General features: G+C 43.4%; 1 protein-coding gene across 2 annotated transcripts in view; it reads right to left on the reverse strand.

Moving 5' to 3' along the window:
- Positions 1 to 20,195, reverse strand: part of LOC140535387 (receptor tyrosine-protein kinase erbB-4-like) — a 149,535-nt gene that overhangs the window by 14,464 nt on the left and 114,876 nt on the right. Inside the window, exons 16-20 of one of the 2 annotated variants that reach the window (XM_072656714.1) lie at positions 18,004 to 18,048; positions 16,335 to 16,467; positions 11,159 to 11,281; positions 9,661 to 9,759; positions 6,200 to 6,385 (exon numbers count right to left, since the gene is read on the reverse strand). In XM_072656714.1, the coding sequence (XP_072512815.1) occupies positions 6,200 to 6,385; positions 9,661 to 9,759; positions 11,159 to 11,281; positions 16,335 to 16,467; positions 18,004 to 18,048 (586 nt within the window). The remainder of the gene's footprint in view (positions 1 to 6,199; positions 6,386 to 9,660; positions 9,760 to 11,158; positions 11,282 to 16,334; positions 16,468 to 18,003; positions 18,049 to 20,195) is intronic. The other variant, XM_072656715.1, reaches the window with a different exon arrangement.

Raw genomic sequence — 20,195 nt, forward strand, 5'->3', positions numbered from 1 at the left:
CCACTTTATTAGAAACACCCACCTAGGACTTCCACTCTCAGGCCACTTTATTAGAAACACCCACCTAGAACTTCCACTCTCTGGCCACTTTACTAGAAACACCTACCTTGGGCCTCCACTCACTGGCCACTTTACTAGAAACACCTACCTTGTGCTACTTCCACTCTCTGGCCACTTTATTAGAAACACCTACCTTGTGCTACTTCCACTCTCTGGCCACTTTATTAGAAACACCTACCTTGTGCTACTTCCACTCTCTGGCCACTTTATTAGAAACACCCACCTAGGACTTCCACTCTCTGGCCACTTTACTAGAAACACCTACCTTGTGCTACTTCCACTCACTGGCCACTTTACTAGAAACACCTACCTTGTGCTACTTCCACTCTCTGGCCACTTTATTAGAAACACCTGCCTTGGGCTTCCACTCTCTGGCCACTTTATTAGAAACACCTACATTGCATTTCCACTTTCCACTCACTGGACACTTTATTAGAAACACCTTAAATGGACTTCCACCAACTTTATAAGAAACGCCTACCTTGCACTTCCACTGTCTGGCCACTTGAAGGAAAAAGCCGAAAGCAGCACGATTGATCACTGTGGACGATCTCCTGCCAGCTTCTTCAGGCGAGGCCTGTGGTGCCTTCACCTCTGAGGAGTTGCAGGAGTTGTCCATGTTTTCCACAGTCACTGATCCAACCTGACAGCAGCTTCTACAAATGTTTCCACGAAGGCTTTTTTGAATTTAGCCAGTTCCAACTAGTCACCAACACAAATGAACGACCACGAGACGTTCACAGCACGAATCTGGTGTAGCTCCTGCTTGAAAACGTCTGGGGTGCTAATGAGCGGAGCGACTAGTCTCCTGCAGAGTCCATATCTGAGAGGGTCAAACGCTCCTGCATGCTAAACGCTTCTTACAGTCTCAGATGAGACGGATTAACCAGCGCTCTCTTCTCCAGCTGCCCTCAAAGTGAACTCGCAAGACATCTGAATTCAACTATGCACTGCTCCCCAGATTTCTTCACATACAAGCTCTGCTAAATCATTCATGTCTTCTTGTCTCCCACAGCAGAGGAAGAACGCCGGCGCGTGAATCGGCTTGCTTTGCTTCGCTCTGATCTGAAGCCACAAAAGAGCTCGGCTATTTTCAGCACGACCCAGCGGGAGGTTACCAGGCGTAATTACAGTGCCCAGGTCCGTCACAGATGAATCCTGACCCTGTGCAATCCTTAATGTTGCTGGCTGGTAGGTGGTGGTGGTGGTGGATGGGTTCTGCATTTACATAAACATCTCTGCTCGTCTGCTCATAATCGGCTTTCGTTTGTTCCGGTTCCGTCAGCAGGGCAAGGCTCTGGGTCTTTTCACGTGGAGATGTGGCTGAGAGGTCGGTGCTCAGAAATACATCAAGAGCTTTTAAAAAGTTTGAGCCGTTAGATATTTTATAGCTCCACCAGGCTGGTGTACTTTGACCCTCAGGGACGCAACACGGGGCCTGTTTCATTCCCCACCACTTCAGGTATTGTCACCTATAGCAAGGCTCACACACTCTCACTGGCCAATTTATTAGAAACACCTACCTTGCACACACTCTCACTGGCCAATTTATTAGAAACACCCGCCTTGGGTCACCACTCTCTGGCCACTTTATTAGAAACACCTACCTTGGGCTTCCACTCACCGGCCACTTTATTAGAAACACCTGCCTTGGGCCTCCACTCTCTGGTCATTTTATTAGAAACACCTACCTTGGGCTTCCACTCACTGGCCACTTTATTAAAAACACCTCCCTTGTACATTCTCTCACTGGTCAATTTATTAGAAACACCGCCACTGTATTAAAAACACCTGCCTTGGGCTTCCCCTCTCTGGCCAATTTATTAGAAACACCCGCCTTGGGTCACCACTCTCTGGCCACTGTATTAAAAACACCTGCCTTGGGCTTCCCCTCTCTGGCCACTTTATTAGAAACACCCGCCTAGTGCCTCCACTCACTTGCCACTTTATTAGAAACACGTCCCTTGTACATTCTCTCACTAGCCAATTTATTAGAAACACCTACCTTGGGCTTCAGTTGTGGAGGAAATTTTTTAGAAATTTTATAGCTCCACCACGCTGGTGTACTTTGACCCTCAGGGACGCAACACATGGGCCGTTTCATTCTCCACCACTTCATTAGGGGTCTCTGGAGAAATTCAGTTGTAAATTTGGATCCACAGGTTTTTTGGACCTGGGGGAGAATAGTGGTGTATGGCGTTGATTAGCAACAGATTTCGTGCTCACGTTGCTGTCTTGCTAGCTTCCTTATCGATAGCCAATTAGCTGGGCTTTGAAGATTGAAAGAGAGGGAGACGAGCCAATGGGAGAAGGTATGCAGGAGTTGGGGCAGCAACATTCACAGACCTGTCACCGACAAAGAAACCACCCACAAGCAAGCCTAAATGCCTTTGCGACTGTCCTGTTGCTTGGCAGCCGTTGCCTACTGTTACCGGTCTGCATTGCCTGGTGGAACGATGGTATATATTGGCAGTTTTATTTTTATTATTAATAATTAATGAAATTGTTATGTTTGTTTTTTTCCAGGCGGGTGCCTTCGTTGCAGAGCACAGGCGCTCTGGGAGCTGAGTGACGGATTCGCTGCAGTGATGGGCTGAGAGGAGAGGATGCTGCCAGCCTCACTTTGTACAATCTTATGAGAGCAAATTAGAAGCAGGAGGAAATGCCGCTTCCCTATTTCATTCCCCACTTAAGCCGAGGAGAGTCTGTATTTCAGCGCTGTCAGACCCCCGCAGTTAATCTGCTTTGAATATATCATCCCCTATTACGCTAATCTCATTCCCATGCTTAGGTTATTACTTCACTGTGTGTGAAGGTAGCAGAAAGGAGCTAAACGAGGATTTGCCTGGTGTAACGATCAGCATGACTGAAACAGAGTCTAGCAGGGAATGTAAAAGCTCTTAGTCAGGGAGAAGCACCTATTACACACACACACACACACACACACAGTACTACTGCTCACACGCCGCATGCTGCTTTGATTGATTGAATCCGTGGCTGAGTCTCAGTGTGGCGCAATCTGTCAGCCATTACATCATAGTTTCTTCACCCATGTGTCCGGATATTTGTGGACACCTGTTCTAATGAATGCAATCAGCTATTTTAAGGTGCACCCATTGCTGACACAGATGTGCCAATACACACAGGCCCAAAGCATGTCTAGTCCCTGTAGAGAAGAAGTACTGCCAATAGAATAGGACTCTATGGAGCAGGCGGGGAGAGGGGTATAAAGCCCCCCGGCAGCATCGAGCTGTGGAGCAGTGGAACAACTGTGCTTCCTGGCTTACCATGATGGATGGTTGGGGATGATGAGATAATCCATAATCGAGTAGAGACACAGTAGAGTAAACTTTTTGAAGACCCTTGAATGAGCAGGTGTCCCAATACTTTTGTCCATAAAGTGTAGGTTGCACAAGTCCTTGCTTAATATCTATCTAGTGTACCGTCTGGAGAAGATACAAGGTTCATGACATATGTATTGTGTCCGCAGTGTTGTAGGAAGTGCACAAGCAACACCAAGGGCTCCAAGCTCAAGAACAACTCGCAGCCACGTTCTGAGAGCTGAGAAAGCTGTGGAGTAGATGGCTCACGGTTCTGAAGTCATTCTCAAGAAAGTTCAGAAACTTCATCTCAGTGGCAGCTGTGATATTTCTATGATGATAAAAGCCAAACTGATCAGACTGAGCTTTCAGACATCTCAAACAGAGCTAGCAGCTTCCAGTGCAACTTCTGAAAGACTCAAATGTTTAACTTCAGCTTTCAAAAACCAGGATTTTCAGCAAACCCACAAATCGCTGCTGACAGACAGAACCTCATATCTCCAAAAACAGCAACTTTACAGGAGAAGGGAAAACCAGTACTAACCCTCTGCAGTCCATGAGGGAACCTTTTGCAGATCTTCTTAAACTGGTCTTTACAGGCACTTGCATATCAGCTCAGCTCTCTCGATAATGAGACCCCAGGTGACCTAGAGCACTGACTGAAGAGATATTCGGACCCTAAGCCTGAAAAACGTTTAGGAAATCTCTATATTTCCTGTGAAAACATCCCTTTACTCATGTGGATGAATGATTCTGGTGCTTGAAACAAGTCTACCAGAGTCTCAGACGAACGTCTGAATAACAGCCGAGGTCCTGGGTGTTTATTGGTCAGTTTCACACAAAAACGAAGACGGTCCCACAAATCCACCAATTACAGAAGCGAAACTAATGACAGACGCAAATCCACCATCTCGACTCATCTTCACTGCCTCCTAAATGTGGATGAGAGTCACATACAATCTCACAATACGATGCCATGGAAAGGGTGGAGTCTACAGATCCAGGAAAAGGTGATCTGGTATCGCAAACATGTTAATAGAAACATCGGATTTGACAAACCAGTTCGTTCTTAGGCTCCAGAGGGTTAACTTCAAAGAGAAGCCAGTGTAAAAAGTTTATAATTAAGTAATTATGGAGCATTTCTATTGGTCCATTCACCATAAAATGCAACTGACTTACTGGATAGTGAGGAAATGCTCGTCAAGAGTGAAATAATTCGGAATAAATATTCAATAAAACTGGTGGGAAGACAGGGTTTCTGACAGGGAAGCTTAGTTTGGTTTGTGTTGCCTCTGGTGAAAATGATTACAAATTATTTACGATATTAAAAATAACAAGGTACGTCCGGGCGTTCGGCTCTAGGCTTTGTCCTTAAAGGCTTGACATGGCAGGTGGACTGAGCTTGTATCACTGCATTCCTAATACTATGTTTATATTCCAATGAAATGCACACAAAATTAATAATAATAATAATAATAATAATAATAATGCCCATAACCCTATATATATTTATATAGGTTATATATATAGGATATATATTTATTATATACCCTATACATAACCTTTATATATTATAACCTTATATTATATATATATATATATATATATATATATATATATATATATATATATATATATATATTAGATTCTGCTATTACGCACACCTTGCCTTATGTCCTACCCCTCACTCAATTCTTGTATCTAATTCGCAGGCATGTCCCGGGCCCTGGATTGTGAGACAGCACCAGCTTTGGAAATCCATCCCCCACGCCGAAACAAATTTCACTCCCCGTGGCTCCGGCCTTTTGGAACGTGCCAGAAGGCTAGAGAGAGCGCGGCTTTGCTCTGCAGGAGGCCGCTCTAGCAGCAGGACGCTCCGAGAGAATGGCGTAGCGAACTGCGAGAGCATGGCGGTACCGTCTCACGGACGATTTGAGGGCCTGGCGTCCTGGGGACTGGACCCAGCTGGGGAAAAAAAAAAGTATAAAAATCAAGTCTGACCAGCGAAGCTACGTTACGAGAGAGAGAGAGAGAGAGAGAGGGGGGGGGGGGAGCACAAGCTGGTAAAGAATATCTGCAGCGCAGCAGCAGCAGCGAGCAGGGCTCGAGGAGGGTCTATTGATCGGGGGAGATGTTGAAAAACAGACCACTGAGTTGGGAAGAGTGACGCAGAAAGGCAAGTGCTCAGAATTCAAGTCTATGGCTGTTTACAATGAGCGTCCAGTTTATTGATGCTATGCTTACTGGCCATACCAGAGACACCTACCTTATAGGTGTGTACTTAGTGCTGGCTGCAGCCCAATTTATCAGCCCTCTATACCCCATCCATCAATGGAAAGGGACAACCACCAGAACAGAACCGCCTCCATCAGATACTCTAATCTCACTTCCTGGTTTTCCATATTTCTACTGTGTGAAACTGACTACCAAGAAGCTCTTACTGAGAAAAGCAATCTGATAAATCAGCCTAAGAAGCTGCTGCTGTTCTCAGAACAATAGACTGACCTTGACTGACCTCAATATCATGAAATACCCATTTGGAATGACTTGGATGGCGAGAACTTCCAAGATTCTGCAGGTATGAAAACATCTATGCACAGTACGCTATATGTGTACCTAATAAACTGGCAAGTAGAAGTAGTTTCACTTAAGAGAACCAATCTTCTGTTATTACATAAACATGCATTCACATGATCATGAGCGCCGGTCACTTTATGGTTTCCACCTACGTCTGGCAAAGTTGGAGCCACAGTGTAAGGGTACCTAATAAACTGTCCAGTGAGTGTGTGTGTATATAAGGGATGAACTAATGGCCGTACCTTCGCGATCTGAACACACCAGTTGAGCAGCAGCTGGGAGCCGATGTTGTCCTTGTGCTCGTGGACGTAGTCCAGCAGGCAGCCGTGGGGCATCAGCTGGGTCACCAGCTGGATGGTCGGGCTCAGGCACACTCCCAGCAGACGCACCAGGTGGGGGTGCTCAATGCTAGCCATGATCAGCGCCTCCTGGTGGACAAAAACATCATGACCACCTGCCTAATATGCTGAAGTTCCTCTGTGTGCCACCAAAACAGCTTCCATTACAAGACTTCTGACGAAGGTATCTGCTGCCAAGAAGTTTTGTGGCTTGCCAGAAGATCGGTCTCTATAACTGTGCATCCGACAACTCACTGGATCAGGCAGGTGTAGTTCCGATGCTTAAATGTCTTTTGGTGGTGGACAGGGGTTAGCATGGGCACTATATACCCAGTCTGCAGGTAAGTAATCATTGCCTAGCCATCACTACACCGTCATTTCCGTGACGTATGCCACAGTAGCCCTTCTGTAAGTTCCAGCCAAGTGGCAGGGACGGCCTTAGTTGCCCTTACTCTTTTAATGAGCCTTGGGTGCCCGAGACCCTGTCACCAGTTCTTGGATTGTCCTACCCACCGTTGGTAGGTACTGGGAGCCCCCCAGAGGCTTTGCTGACCCGTTTATCTGATCTCGTCAAAGTGCCTTAGATCTTCACACCTGACCATTTCTCCCACATTGGTTAGATTCGTCCTTATTGAGTGGTCAGCGTAGAAACGAACAGAAGGCTAGATGAAGATTAAGAGAGAGGATAGACAACCGGCGGCTTGCATCACTGGTTCCTTTCGCTGTCCGATCAGTCACACCATTCTGGGTGAGAGACATCACAGCACGAATGGTGTTTTGCCGATTGGACTTGACGTAGGTGGCCGTGTTTGAAACGTTATAAAAGACCATGTTATGGCTGCGGCTTGAGCTTTTGCTCGGAGCGAAGCTTGAGCGATGGACTCCTGCCCAGTTAGCAATAAACAGCCGACCGAAATGCCAGACACAACATTGTGAAGCCCAGGAGGGAGGGAAAAGAGTGTTTGCGATCCACTCACTGCCCCTGGCAGAGGTGACCCCCATTAGTGAGACTTACTCTGACATCTATTGTTCACACTGCTCTCCCCTGTGAATAGTGTGTGCATATGTGTGTTATTTTATATATATAATCACACATACATTTACACTCAGTTAGCAGTCAACCCTCTCCGGTCCTCCAAGGCATTTCTAACGTAGTCTAAATATAAATAAATAAATAATAACACTGTAGATTAGGAAGTCTCGTCAGGTTTACCATACCGACCTGAACCTGAGGCCGAAGACTCCGATGTCCAGTATCTATCCAAAAGCTCCAGAATGTTCCTCATGGCTTAGCTCTGCAACCTTCTTCTAACCTTCTTCTACTAATCACAACCACTCCTGTTTCAGGTTAATGGACTCCTATAGGACTGCTATTGATCAGCTGACTGGTCCACGCTTCACCCACACCAGATTCCACCATAGAACCCCTTCCCAGTTCCCAATGCTATGCTACGGAGCTGGCCTATGTTCTGATGGCTGATCCAGGCAGGTCTAGGCAGGTTGGAAACAACAGTGGAGAAGTCAGCTCAGTTATAAATCGGTCTAGCGGAATAAGGCGCTAGGCCCGGAGGACCGCTGGTTCGGATCCTGGGCATGCTGCTAGCCATCAGCTGCCAGGGCCCCAGGAGAGCACCACTGGCCTTTCACTTTCCAGGGTGGGTAGATGGCACGTTCTCCTCACATCACTCCAGTGCAGTGCTGGCCGATGAGTCTTTTTGCTAGTATGTCCCACGCCCTCGAAGACTGAAATGGGGAGATGAACTCTGAGGTCTATCCACAGATGTTCGATGATGTCGGTATGGTGTCAGGGGACTGACAAGTCTTCATCCATTGTGGATTTTGAGGCTGCCATCATCATCCTGCTGTAGAAGCTCATCCTCGTTTCATCAGCAGCAGTTTTTTTTTTAGATGGTGTGATGTTTGTTTGTTTATTTGTTTGTGTAGGTGGTTGGTTCCAGGTTGTTTCCAGAATTTGCTGATATTTAATCAAATCTATTTCCCCCTCTACCACTGAAATGGTTCCCCTGCCACTGGCTGCAACACAAGCCCAACAGAGTGCCAGGCTTAACAGTTGGGGAGGTGTTCTTTTCATGAAACCTGCATGAACCTCTTTTCTCCAAACCTATCAGCCAATGATTGTAACAGCAATCTAGCTGACTTACTGGTAAGGTATACAGAAGTGTGCACCAGATGTTTGGTCATTGTAGTTGTTTTTGGACCTAACCTAGTGAGCTCCAAAGTGTCGTAGCCCATCTCACCAGATGCTTCTATCCGACAGATTTATGACTTTTCCTATTGGATGACCAGTGCCTCAAGGACAAGCTCATGCCCACACTTTCCTCTACCTCTCTCTGGCTCTCCTTGATTACACAAGCACTGAATTAATATGTGGCAAGTCAGAGAGTGAGAGCACTATGCTGATGAGTGCTAATATCTATTAGCATGCAGATTGCTAAGAACAGCAAATAACCCCCGATTGTCCTCCTCCATCCTTCTGAACTTTGTGTCCGTGTCATATGGTCAACATGAGAGCTCTCCTGGTCAAACAAGAGTCGAGGACGGTGGCTTTTGACATAGAACACTTACAGACACCTAGTTTAGACCACTGTCCATTACCTTTTTTTTGGAGCGATGCCACAGAGGTCTTCAAACTACAGACCTTGAATCTGGTCCTGGATTGTATGAACATTAGAGGTTATTTGAACTGTGGATGTAACTGACTGATTGACCTCCTAACGTCATACATATACCAGCACAACATCCATGAGGTCCAGAGACTTATATTTTGAAAAATGTGGTCCCCTTCTACCCCTTTTTTAAACTCATTTAGATGGTTAAATTCTCCAGTTTAATGGTGGAACTGGTAGAATGGTCTTCTGATATTAATAATAATGACCATGTCTCATTTTCTTAGTGTAGTGGTTGTGACAAAGCTTGAAACTGTATCTCAGGATATAGCCCTGCCTGTGCTCTACAGTTTTCCACCCTCCTTCCCCTGAGACTAATCAAGGATAGAAACTTTCTCTTAGTGTCCCTAAAGACAGTGGCAGGGATTTATCTGAGGCCACGTGCAGAAGAGATGTCTGGCAGAATCGGAATGCAGAATGAGCTTCGCTCAGCAGTCAGGCAGGCAGGCAGGCAGCCAGCCAGTCAGGTCAAAGCTTTCCTGTTCCTGCTTTTCTCTCTTATCTACTGTTTAGACCAAGAGTGCTTTAAAGCACAGTTAAAAAAAACACCGCTAATGCAGTTTACAACGGCAAAACAACAGATACCACAATAACACTGTGTTCAGCGTTTTTAAAGGAACAGTTCTGGTTGGATTGTTGGGGATGGCTTCAGGATGGAGGCTGTAGGAACAAACTTACGTCCATGAACTCCACGTTGGCTTTTGGCCCCATAGCTTCATTAAGGATCTTTATAGCCACTGGGATCTTCACGCTCTCCCCCTCTGGAACCCAGATGCCCTGATATAAACAACACACAGATAACAACTGTTAAAAGAACCATGGACTGATCTGTGTAGATGCATTAAACCTCAACTTCAGCCTTAACTTAACAAATTACTATGATCTATTTATCAGCATGACAGCAGTTTACCTAAATTGTCCCTAAACCTTAAACTAAAACTAGCCTTAACCTCAGCCTCAACCTAAAACCCCAACCCAAACTAATCTTAACCTCAGCCTAAACCCCCAACCCAAAACTAATCTTAACCTCAGCCTCAAACTAAACCCCAATCTAAAACTAGCCTTAACCTCAGCCTCAACCTAAAACCCAACCCAAACTAATCTTAACCTCAGCCTAAACCCCCAACCCAAAACTAATCTTAACCTCAGCCTCAAACTAAACCCCAATCTAAAACTAGCCTTAACCTCAGCCTCAACCTAAAACCCCAACCCAAACTAATCTTAACCTCAGCATCAACCTAAAACCCCAACCCAAACTAATCTTAACCTCAGCATCAACCTAAAACCCCAACCCAAACTAATCTTAACCTCAGCATCAACCTAAACCCCAACCCAAAACTAATCTTAACCTCAGCCTCGACCTAAACCCTCAACCCAAACTAATCTTAACCTCAGCCTAAAACTAATCTTAACCTCAGCCTCAACCTAAACCAGAACCCAAACTAATCTTAACCTCAGCCTCAACCTAAACCCCAACCCAAACTAATCCTAACCTCGACCTCAACCTAAACCCCAACCCTAACTAATCTTAACCTCAGCCTCAACCTAAACCCCAACCCAAACTAATCTTAACCTCGACCTCAACCTAAACCCTCAACCCAAACTAATCTTAACCTCAGCCTCAACCTAAACCCTCAACCCAAACTAATCTTAACCTCAGCCTCAACCTAAACCCCAACCCAAACTAATCTTAACCTCGACCTCAACCTAAACCCCAACCCAAACTAATCTTAACCTCAGCCTCAACCTAAACCCCAACCCAAACTAATCTTAACCTCGACCTCAACCTAAACCCCAACCCAAACTAATCTTAACCTCAGCCTCAACCTAAACCCCAACCCAAACTAACCTTAACCTCAACCTCAACCTAAAACTCCAACCTTAAATTAAAACCTAATTCTGTGAATTAAATTCTAGCCCTGACCTCAACCCCATTCCAAAGCCTAACTCTAACTGTAATATAATATAATATAATATAATGATCTCAACCAAAAGCCTAAACCTAAACATATTTTTGGTCCAGATCCTAATCTTCGCACTGTTGAGGATGCAGTGTGTTCCAGCGGTCTGCTGATAACCTACAGGAGTCTAAAGGAAGGAGAACTCAGATTTCCTGTGATGGTAAAATCACACATCAGAAATGCAGCACATTCACCCCCCCTGCAGCTCTGCTTACCTTGTACACGGTTCCGAAGGCTCCAGTGCCCAAGATCTTCACCCTCTTGAGCTCGGTCTCCTTCAGGATTCGCAGCTGAGCCTGATTGGGGGCTGCTCCACTGGGCGTGAGTGGCTCCACCAACTGTTTGAAACATCAGATCTCAGATCAGTTATTAAAACAGTAAACACCCCTAAACAAACCTGGCAGATCCAAGAGCACTGAAATTCAGTTTATGGACTGTTATGATTAGACGTAGTAGGTAGAAAATGTATTCAGTCACAGAAGGTTGGTTATATAAACTCATTCATTGGCTGTTATAATCAGACGTAGTAGGCTGGTTATATAAAATTAGTCCATGTGCTGTTATGAGCAGACGCAGTAGGTTTGTATATAAACTCAGTTTATGGAAATAATAATAAATAATTACAGTTTATAGGCTTTTATGATCAGACGCAGCAGGTTGACAATGTATAATTACAGTTTATGGGCGTTTATGATCAGACACCGTAAGTTGGAAATGTATAATTACAGTTTATGGGCTTTTATGATCAGACGCAGTAGGCTGACGATGTATAATTACAGTTTATGGGCTTTTATGATCAGACACAGTAAGTTGAAAATGTATAATTACAGTTTATAGGCTTTTATGATCAGACGCAGTAAGTTGAAAATGTATAATTACAGTTTATGGGCTTTTATGATCAGACGCAGCAGGTTGACAATGTATAATTACAGTTTATGGGCTTTTATGATCAGACGCAGCAGGTTGACAATGTATAATTACAGTTTATAGGCTTTTATGATCAGACGCAGTAAGTTGAAAATGTATAATTACAGTTTATGGGCTTTTATGATCAGACGCAGCAGGTTGACAATGTATAATTACAGTTTATGGGCTTTTATGATCAGACGCAGCAGGTTGACAATGTATAATTACAGTTTATAGGCTTTTATGATCAGACGCAGTAAGTTGAAAATGTATAATTACAGTTTATGGGCTTTTATGATCAGACGCAGCAGGTTGACAATGTATAATTACAGTTTATGGGCTTTTATGATGAGACGCAGCAGGTTGACAATGTATAATTACAGTTTATGGACATTTATGATCAGACGCAGTAAGTTGGGAATTTATAATTACAGTTTATAGGCTTTTATGATCAGACGCAGTAAGTTGGAAATGTATAATTACAGTTTATGGGCTTTTATGATCAGATGCAGTAAGTTGGAAATGTATAATTACAGTTTATAGGCTTTTATGATCAGACGCAGCAGGTTGACAATGTATAATTACAGTTTATAGGCTTTTATGATCAGACGCAGTAAGTTGAAAATGTATAATTACAGTTTATGGGCTTTTATGATCAGACGCAGCAGGTTGACAATGTATAATTACAGTTTATGGGCTTTTATGATGAGACGCAGCAGGTTGACAATGTATAATTACAGTTTATGGACATTTATGATCAGACGCAGTAAGTTGGGAATTTATAATTACAGTTTATAGGCTTTTATGATCAGACGCAGTAAGTTGGAAATGTATAATTACAGTTTATGGGCTTTTATGATCAGATGCAGTAAGTTGGAAATGTATAATTACAGTTTATAGGCTTTTATGATCAGACGCAGTAAGTTGGAAATGTATAAATAGAGTTTATGGGCTGTTATAATCAGACGCTTTTGACTGGCACAAGTTTCCATGCCATTGTCTGAGATCAGACCCTGCAGATTAGTTTTATGGACTCAGTTTAATGAGTTGCTGTGACTCCATTTACCCCCCATTGTCAGAGAGGGGGAGAATTAGAGAGATAATTGCTCTGTAATAAAGTGGCACTTGTTCATTTAGGAGTGAAAGGCTGGCTAATGCTGAGAGCGAACAGGCGAGCGTTTGTATGCAGGAGTGTGTGCAGTTGCTGCCTTTGGACCTAAGGGCTTGATCAAGTAGAGAATGAGTCAGATGATCCTCTAGCCTGATTGATACACTCCTCACTGCCCTGCAGAAGAGGATTGTGGGTGGGTGTGTGTGTGTTTGGATGCAGAAATGTTTGAAATCTATAGCGATGATCACAAAACCCTGAGACCACTCTCTATGTCTACATCATTGTGGTCCGTCGGTCATAGACACTCTTCGTATTCGTAGCTCTTGTAGCTCTTGAGGTCGTCCATTGTGGAGGAGTCTGAGGTGTGGTTAGGATCACTATCCTGCTGTAGAAGCTCCTCCCTTTTATGTATAGTGCCACTGGCTGCAACACAAGCCCAAAGCCTGATCCATCCACCCTGTGCTTAACAGTTGGAGAGGTGTTCTTCTCATGAAATTCTGCATCCTTTTTTCTCCAAACGTATCTTCGCTTATTGAGGTCAGAACTGTTAACTTCTTAATTACATTATACAAGGTAACGACTACTTGAAGAAACTTAGCTATCTTCGCATTGTCTTTTCCTGCTTCATGGGCATCAATTATTTTAATTATCAGAGTTATAGGGAGCTGCTTGGAGGAGCTAATGGCTGGTGAGCTTTAAAATTTGCTTCATCTGGCCTTTCCTGATGGTGAGAACATAGTCATAACAAGCTAATTAAGGTCTAATTTAGAAGACCTTGGTAAATAAGCTCAAATCTTTTGGAGTGCTCAAACTTTTACATGGTGCTTCTTTCTCTTTTTTTTCCTCTGTAAAACTGTACTAAACAAAAAAATATTTCTTAAAATGCTAATACATTAAAAATGTTGGGAGGAGAAACATGCCTGGAGCCCCTCCTCCCAGTCTAACGTCCTATGCATAATAGATGCGTTCTAAGGCCCAGCAGAGTTTCCAAAGTAGTCTCCATAAGACGGTCCTACCAAGAACCCGCCCTACCTCGGTTGCGGCCAAGGCCTTGGAACGCAGTGACCATCTCTACCTTGTCTTCACAACCTCCCACCACCCAGTTACCACCCTTCAGACTCTGTCCAATCTCTCATTCCTGGCTTCACTTATCAAGAAAACTGTGGGCTGGAGCTCAGGTGGCTTCTGTTTGTGGTAGGAAGCCAGTCAAAGTTCTCAAGATTTGTCTTGCCCTCTTGAGTCTCGTCCCAAAGTACATTAGCTGGTGTCTTTCGCAGATCAGTCCATCTTCTACTCCGTTAACTATCCACAGTAACAGGCATTTTGAGCCAGGGTGACCCACATGTGTGCATGTCTATGGATCTAGAACGGATCTAGAACTAGCATTCTAGCATGTAAGGCTAGTATTAGCATAACTATCTATATTTATATCTAACTTCCTAAATGTCAGGACATTCAACAGAGACATCAAAACAACACCGATGCACGGGGACACATTTATCTACAATAGAAGTTTGACTGTTGCACTCTTCAGGGAACTGTCCAGAAGCGTGGACTGTGGACGACGTGCCGGCTGCCTTTAAAATAAACATTAAGGGGAGCTGTTCCTGCCTGCGGTGCTGAAGTGCTGAGCGCCTTGACTATAAAATTTAAGGGCAGCTGTCCTTTCTTGTGCTGCTGAAATCCTCAGTGGGCTTAAACTAAACATTAAAAGGGAGCTGTCCATTCCTGCGCCTCTGAAGCTCAGTTTAGTTGGAGCTCACTGTGCAGTTCTGCAACTTCACACTCAATGAATTGATTAAGGTAGAGAATCGAAACTACAAAACAAACAAACAAGCAAGCAGAAGAGAACGGTGCCTATACAATTACAGTGGAAAGCCGGGGTACTGCGTGATTATGTCTGAGATGATTTTATCCCTCAAGTGCTCCTGAAGGACCCTTTGAAAATGAGGTGGTTAGTATTCCGCTAGAGTTCCCTTCTCCAGTGTGGAGGGAGTGAAACACTTGAAAGTAAACTCGCGAGAGCTTGTCTCTCGGCATCTGAATCGTCGTCTCTTAAGGTTGTTACGCTCAGAACGAGATGTGAGGAAACCTGGAGTTCCTGGGACACAACCTTCTGGTCAGCTTGTATGTCACAAGCCAATGGCCGATGCACAGTGAGTCTATACTGGACAAAACTGTACCTGTATCGCCATTATAGCCTCCAGTCTCTTATGAGGGTCTTTAACCTTTAAACCAGGGTCAAGAATCAAAACTAGGCATCTCCCCCACCTCTGTGCAATACTACCGGCATCATGGGCAGCAATCACAACCTTCACAGTTGGCGTGGTGTTCTTTACATAGGAAACTTACCCAGTCAGAGTAGTTCAATTTCGATGAATGATGGGGGGGTTATGCTGTGCCGTTGCACCCTATGCTCGAATGACTTGGCTTGAATTACTGGGTAGGTGCTGATAATGTTTCATTGGAGAACTGACTCCAGTAGATGTAGTATGTAGTATATAGCTGTGTGGAATAGTATTCAACAAATCAAAATATCAAAAATCTTAAAAACTTAAAAACTTAAGTTTAAGTTACTACTGCGTCTAAGCCAGAGAATTTTAGGATTGGTATTCCTCTAGTCTACATGCATGTAAACATATACGGTCTCACAAAAATCTCAACTTTTTGACAATGTGAATCTGTGAGAATTTAATTTCATGATGAATGGACCAATAGAAATGCTTCAAAATGACTCTGAATGAAAGCTATATACATTGATTTCCATTGAAAGTTATAAAGGTTTTCTCTTCTTCTGTAAAGCTGCCATTTATGGAGATATAAGGTTTTTGTGCAACGGCGCTGATGCACAAAATGCATCATGTCAAGACCTAATTTTATTGTTCTGAATTTTTGGTGTCATTGCAGTCCTAATGAATACACCCATCCAAACACAACACACGCAGCTCCAACTGCATTTCAATGACTTTCAGGTCAGGACTTGTTTTTTTGGATTATCGTCATGTTGCATGACCCAACCTTTCACCTCCAGATTCCACTGCAGAACATTCTGATACAACTTCCCTTCAGCGATCGCAAAGCCGTCATAGTCCTGAGGCAGCACGCTAGCTCCTGTTCCTCCCCTGGGATGAGATTTTGGAGTATGCAGGATTGTGCACTGTACATTTACCAGGACATTCACAAACAGTGTGCAGATGGAGACTGGCCATAGTTCATAATGAAAGGGTTAGGAAAGTAAGTATGTCTGATCTACCTCTGATCTACATTACATGGCGTTCATGCTGTGAATTTGAAGATGTTGTGCAGGACTGCTTCACTGCGTACATCGCACCCTGCTAACGGCTCTATTCTCACTCCCACATGCGCTCCCTCACCTCTGTCTCCAGGAAGCGACGCAAAGCTCTTTTCTTCTTGATGCTCTTGCGTCTGGCGAGAATTGCAAATCCCAGCGCTATGATGACCACCACAAACAGTCCACCGATCGTTCCGGCGACAACCAGGGGGGTCCTGCAACATCAGAACAATCAGAATTACGCGAAAGGCAGTTTTGTGAAAATAGTTAAGGCTTTCATTAAAAGCAAGACACGCCTCTTCACTCAGGCCCCCTAGTAATGGTGATACCGACGTACACATTTACAGGTACTTACAACTGAGTGTTTACACTGTGTGAATATTCACGTAAATATTTGGACAAATTTTTGCTAATGACGACTTTCCTGTGAAATTGCTTTCCAGTCTGCCTGTCCGGATCTGGTAGCCGTGTGGATCCACATGTTATTCAGCTCTCACAGAAGCTCAGGCCTCATTCAGAAGCTTCAGAACACACACTGCTCAGATGTCGGTTAACTCATTTGGGCTTTCTGTGAGCTGCTTTAGAGTTAAGCACCGCAAGTGGTGAAGCTATCCATCTTTTTAGCATTTTTGAGAGATTCTAGTTGCTGGGAAGGTAATCTTAAATTGGGGTAAAAAATACTTAGCATGGCACGTTTAGCCTGACTAGCTCAGATTGAGTTGTTGACCTTCTACACATAACTCCGTCATCAAACACACTTACTATGAAAAAAGCTACGTTTAAGTTACAGAAAAGCTTCATGAGGAGGAATCTGGAGGAACCGGACTCTTTCCTCCAGCTGTGCAGTATTACAAGTGCCACTGGCAGCTACACAACCTTCACAGTTGGCGTGGTGTTCTTTTCGTATGAAGCTTACCTAGTCAGAGTAGTTCCGATTTGGTGAATGAAATCAGATTTTTTAAGAGTTTACCACCTATAAAAGCTTGTGTTAGATTATTATAACGTATCGATAGAGCAAATGCACAGTTTCATACAGGGTGTAATTAAGACTTTTACAGATTAACCACTATTATACCATCATGAACACTATATAGAAACACACATATTTGGCATTTGTGACTCCTGACTCTTGGTTTCCATAACCATCCCTTTACCCTTGAATGCTCAAAGGCCTATTACTCAGCAACTACAGGGACTTCTGTACAAACTTGTGGGGCTGTTCTTTGGTAATACATGTTTGTAATAACACTTTGGGCCCATAAACTGTTTAAGGGGTTAAAAGACCTACAGATTACTGAGAGAACTGTGCTTGTAATCTTCTATTCCTTGTTAGAAAAGGCCTTATTCTGCTCTTATATAGATACAACAAACCATAACTACAAATCCCATCACTGCAATGACTTTATTATGAGTTATTACACCATTATTATTATATTATGATTATGAATTTGTTGCACACCAACGCAGTTTAACAGTTTAGGTGATTTGGTAATTTATATCAATAATTTATAAATAGTTCTGATCAGAGGAGGATGGGTCGGTACCCCTGAGAGTCTTGGTACCTCCCAAGGTTTCTTCCTCCAGCTCTAAGGGAGGGTTTTCTTGCCACTGTCAACGTTGGCTGCTTATGTCTTTTTATGATTTTTATGTCTTTTTATGATGTTGATTTTTTATCTTTTACTAATTACTGATAACAGCTGTAAAAAATATACAAATGCATTTGATTTGATATTCAGTGCAAGTTTTCTGACCTGTCCAGTAGTCCAATGCAGTCTTGGATACGAGGTCCAGTGCACCTGCAACCAAAACAGAGCCATCAAAGCCTGGAATGAGACGTTTAGCCTGAATGAAACCAGCACTTTACAACAAGCGTATCAAATAAACAAACACACAGTCGTCTACCCTTCAGAAACACAAACGGAAGCCCATAGAGGGACAAACATTAATGCCAGTGTTTGTGTAATGCTGGTATTCTTCAGGATGTATCATTGCAGGGCATGAAATGACCAATACAGTTCATTTGGTGCAGTTTTTGCTTGTATTTGATGGATTACGCACTGTGCTATAAGCATAAATCCGGATTTGGGAAGGGTACTGAAAAATACATATAATCATATCAAGATGAATAGCGCGTAACACAACGGCAGAAACCTATTTCAGAGATTTATGCCCGCTGTGGTTTTAATATTGGTAATAGGTCGGTGGTAACTGGCCCCTTCTGGACTGATCTGGCTCAGAGCAGACACGGAACCAGCGGAGGAAACAGCGAGGGGCAAATTAGAAAGCATGGCAAGGAATTCAATCTCTCCCAGCTGGACTCTTCCGAACCACCATTTACACTTTCGTTTAACACTGATTCGGGTGTAACTTTACAACTTTAGTGTGTGTGTGTGTGTGTGTGTGTAGCTGGAGAACGCTCACTGCAGAGTGTGTCTATTCAGATACTGTAAATGTTGTCAGTCCACGTGTGAACGTGCATCTATCCTGAATCCCTGTCTAATGTAATACACCCCCCATTATGTCCAGTATGTAGTAGACACTGAACAGTTCACAGTAGATGCAGAATAATCCATAGTGGATACCGAACAGTTCATAGTAGATGCTAAATAATTCATACTGGATACTGAACAGTTTATAGTAGATGCTGAATAGTTCATAGTGGATACTGAAGAGTTCACAGTAGATGCTAAATAATTCACAGTGGATACTAAACAGTCAATAGCAGATACTGAACAGTTCATAGTAAATGCAAAATAGTTCATAGTGGATACTGAACAGTTTATAGTAGATGCTGAATAATTCATAGTGGGTACTGAAGAGTTCATAGTAGATGCTAAATAATTCATAGTGAATACTGAACAGTTTATAGTAGATGCTGAATAATCCATAGTGGATACCGAACAGTTCATAGTAGATGCTGAATAATTCATAGTGGATAATGAACAGTCTATAGCAGATACCAAACAGTTCATAGTAAATGCTAAATAATCCATAGTGGATACTAAATAATTCATAGTGGATACTGAACAGTTCATAGTGGATACCGAACAGTTTATAGTAGATGCTAAATAATTTGTCGTGAATACTGAAAAGTGCATAGCAGGTACTAAGCAGTTCATAGGATATATTGAACATTTCATGGTAGATGTAGATTCATATATATATATATATATATATATATATAATTAATTCTACACATATAATTCATTGCATATACAGAATAATTCATAGCAGATACTGATTAACAGGTCTGTTATTCTACTAAAGCTCAAATATAAGCCCAGGCATAAAGGGGTTAGCGATTTTTCACAGTAACTAGTTTTGACAGGGGTGCCCAAACTTTTGCCTGACACTGTATATACAGCACGTATGCATAATCGCACATATTAAACGTGTGTTTGAGTCTCAGATGGTAACCGGATCAGAACAGTAGAGGGGGAGAACACGGGCTCGACTGTCTGCCTGTGTTCTGCAGAGAGAGTCGCGCTGCTGCAGTGCTGCTTTCTCCTCTGCCGTCTGTCTTAGGGACCTAGTGTCGTCTTTGGTTCTCGGGTTTTTATTTATTTATTTATTTATTTTTCGGGAAGCTGTTGCCCGGGCGACAAGACTCAGCAAAGGATCAGTGGAGGCCTGACAGTAACCAACGGCGACAACTGTCACCATGGAGATGAAGGGAGCCGGGACGCTGCGGAGCGGAGGGCAAGAGTATTACAGAGATCTTTGATTTTGTTGTAGAAAGAGTGGGAGCGAGCGAGCGAGAGGGGGAGAGAGAGAGAGAGGGAGAGAGTTCAGCAGCTGTTCCTGAAACACACTGTTAAAGAATAAGCTCACACATGTACGCCACCATTTCTACACTACTCCCATCCAACACGATATTGTGGGACATGGCTTCAGCTCAGCAGCCCCAAGAACCAATAGGTGAACAGCTTTTTCGGACATATGA

The sequence above is a fragment of the Salminus brasiliensis genome, chromosome 15 (assembly GCF_030463535.1).
Source record: "Salminus brasiliensis chromosome 15, fSalBra1.hap2, whole genome shotgun sequence".
In the NCBI taxonomy this organism is placed as follows: domain Eukaryota; kingdom Metazoa; phylum Chordata; class Actinopteri; order Characiformes; family Bryconidae; genus Salminus; species Salminus brasiliensis.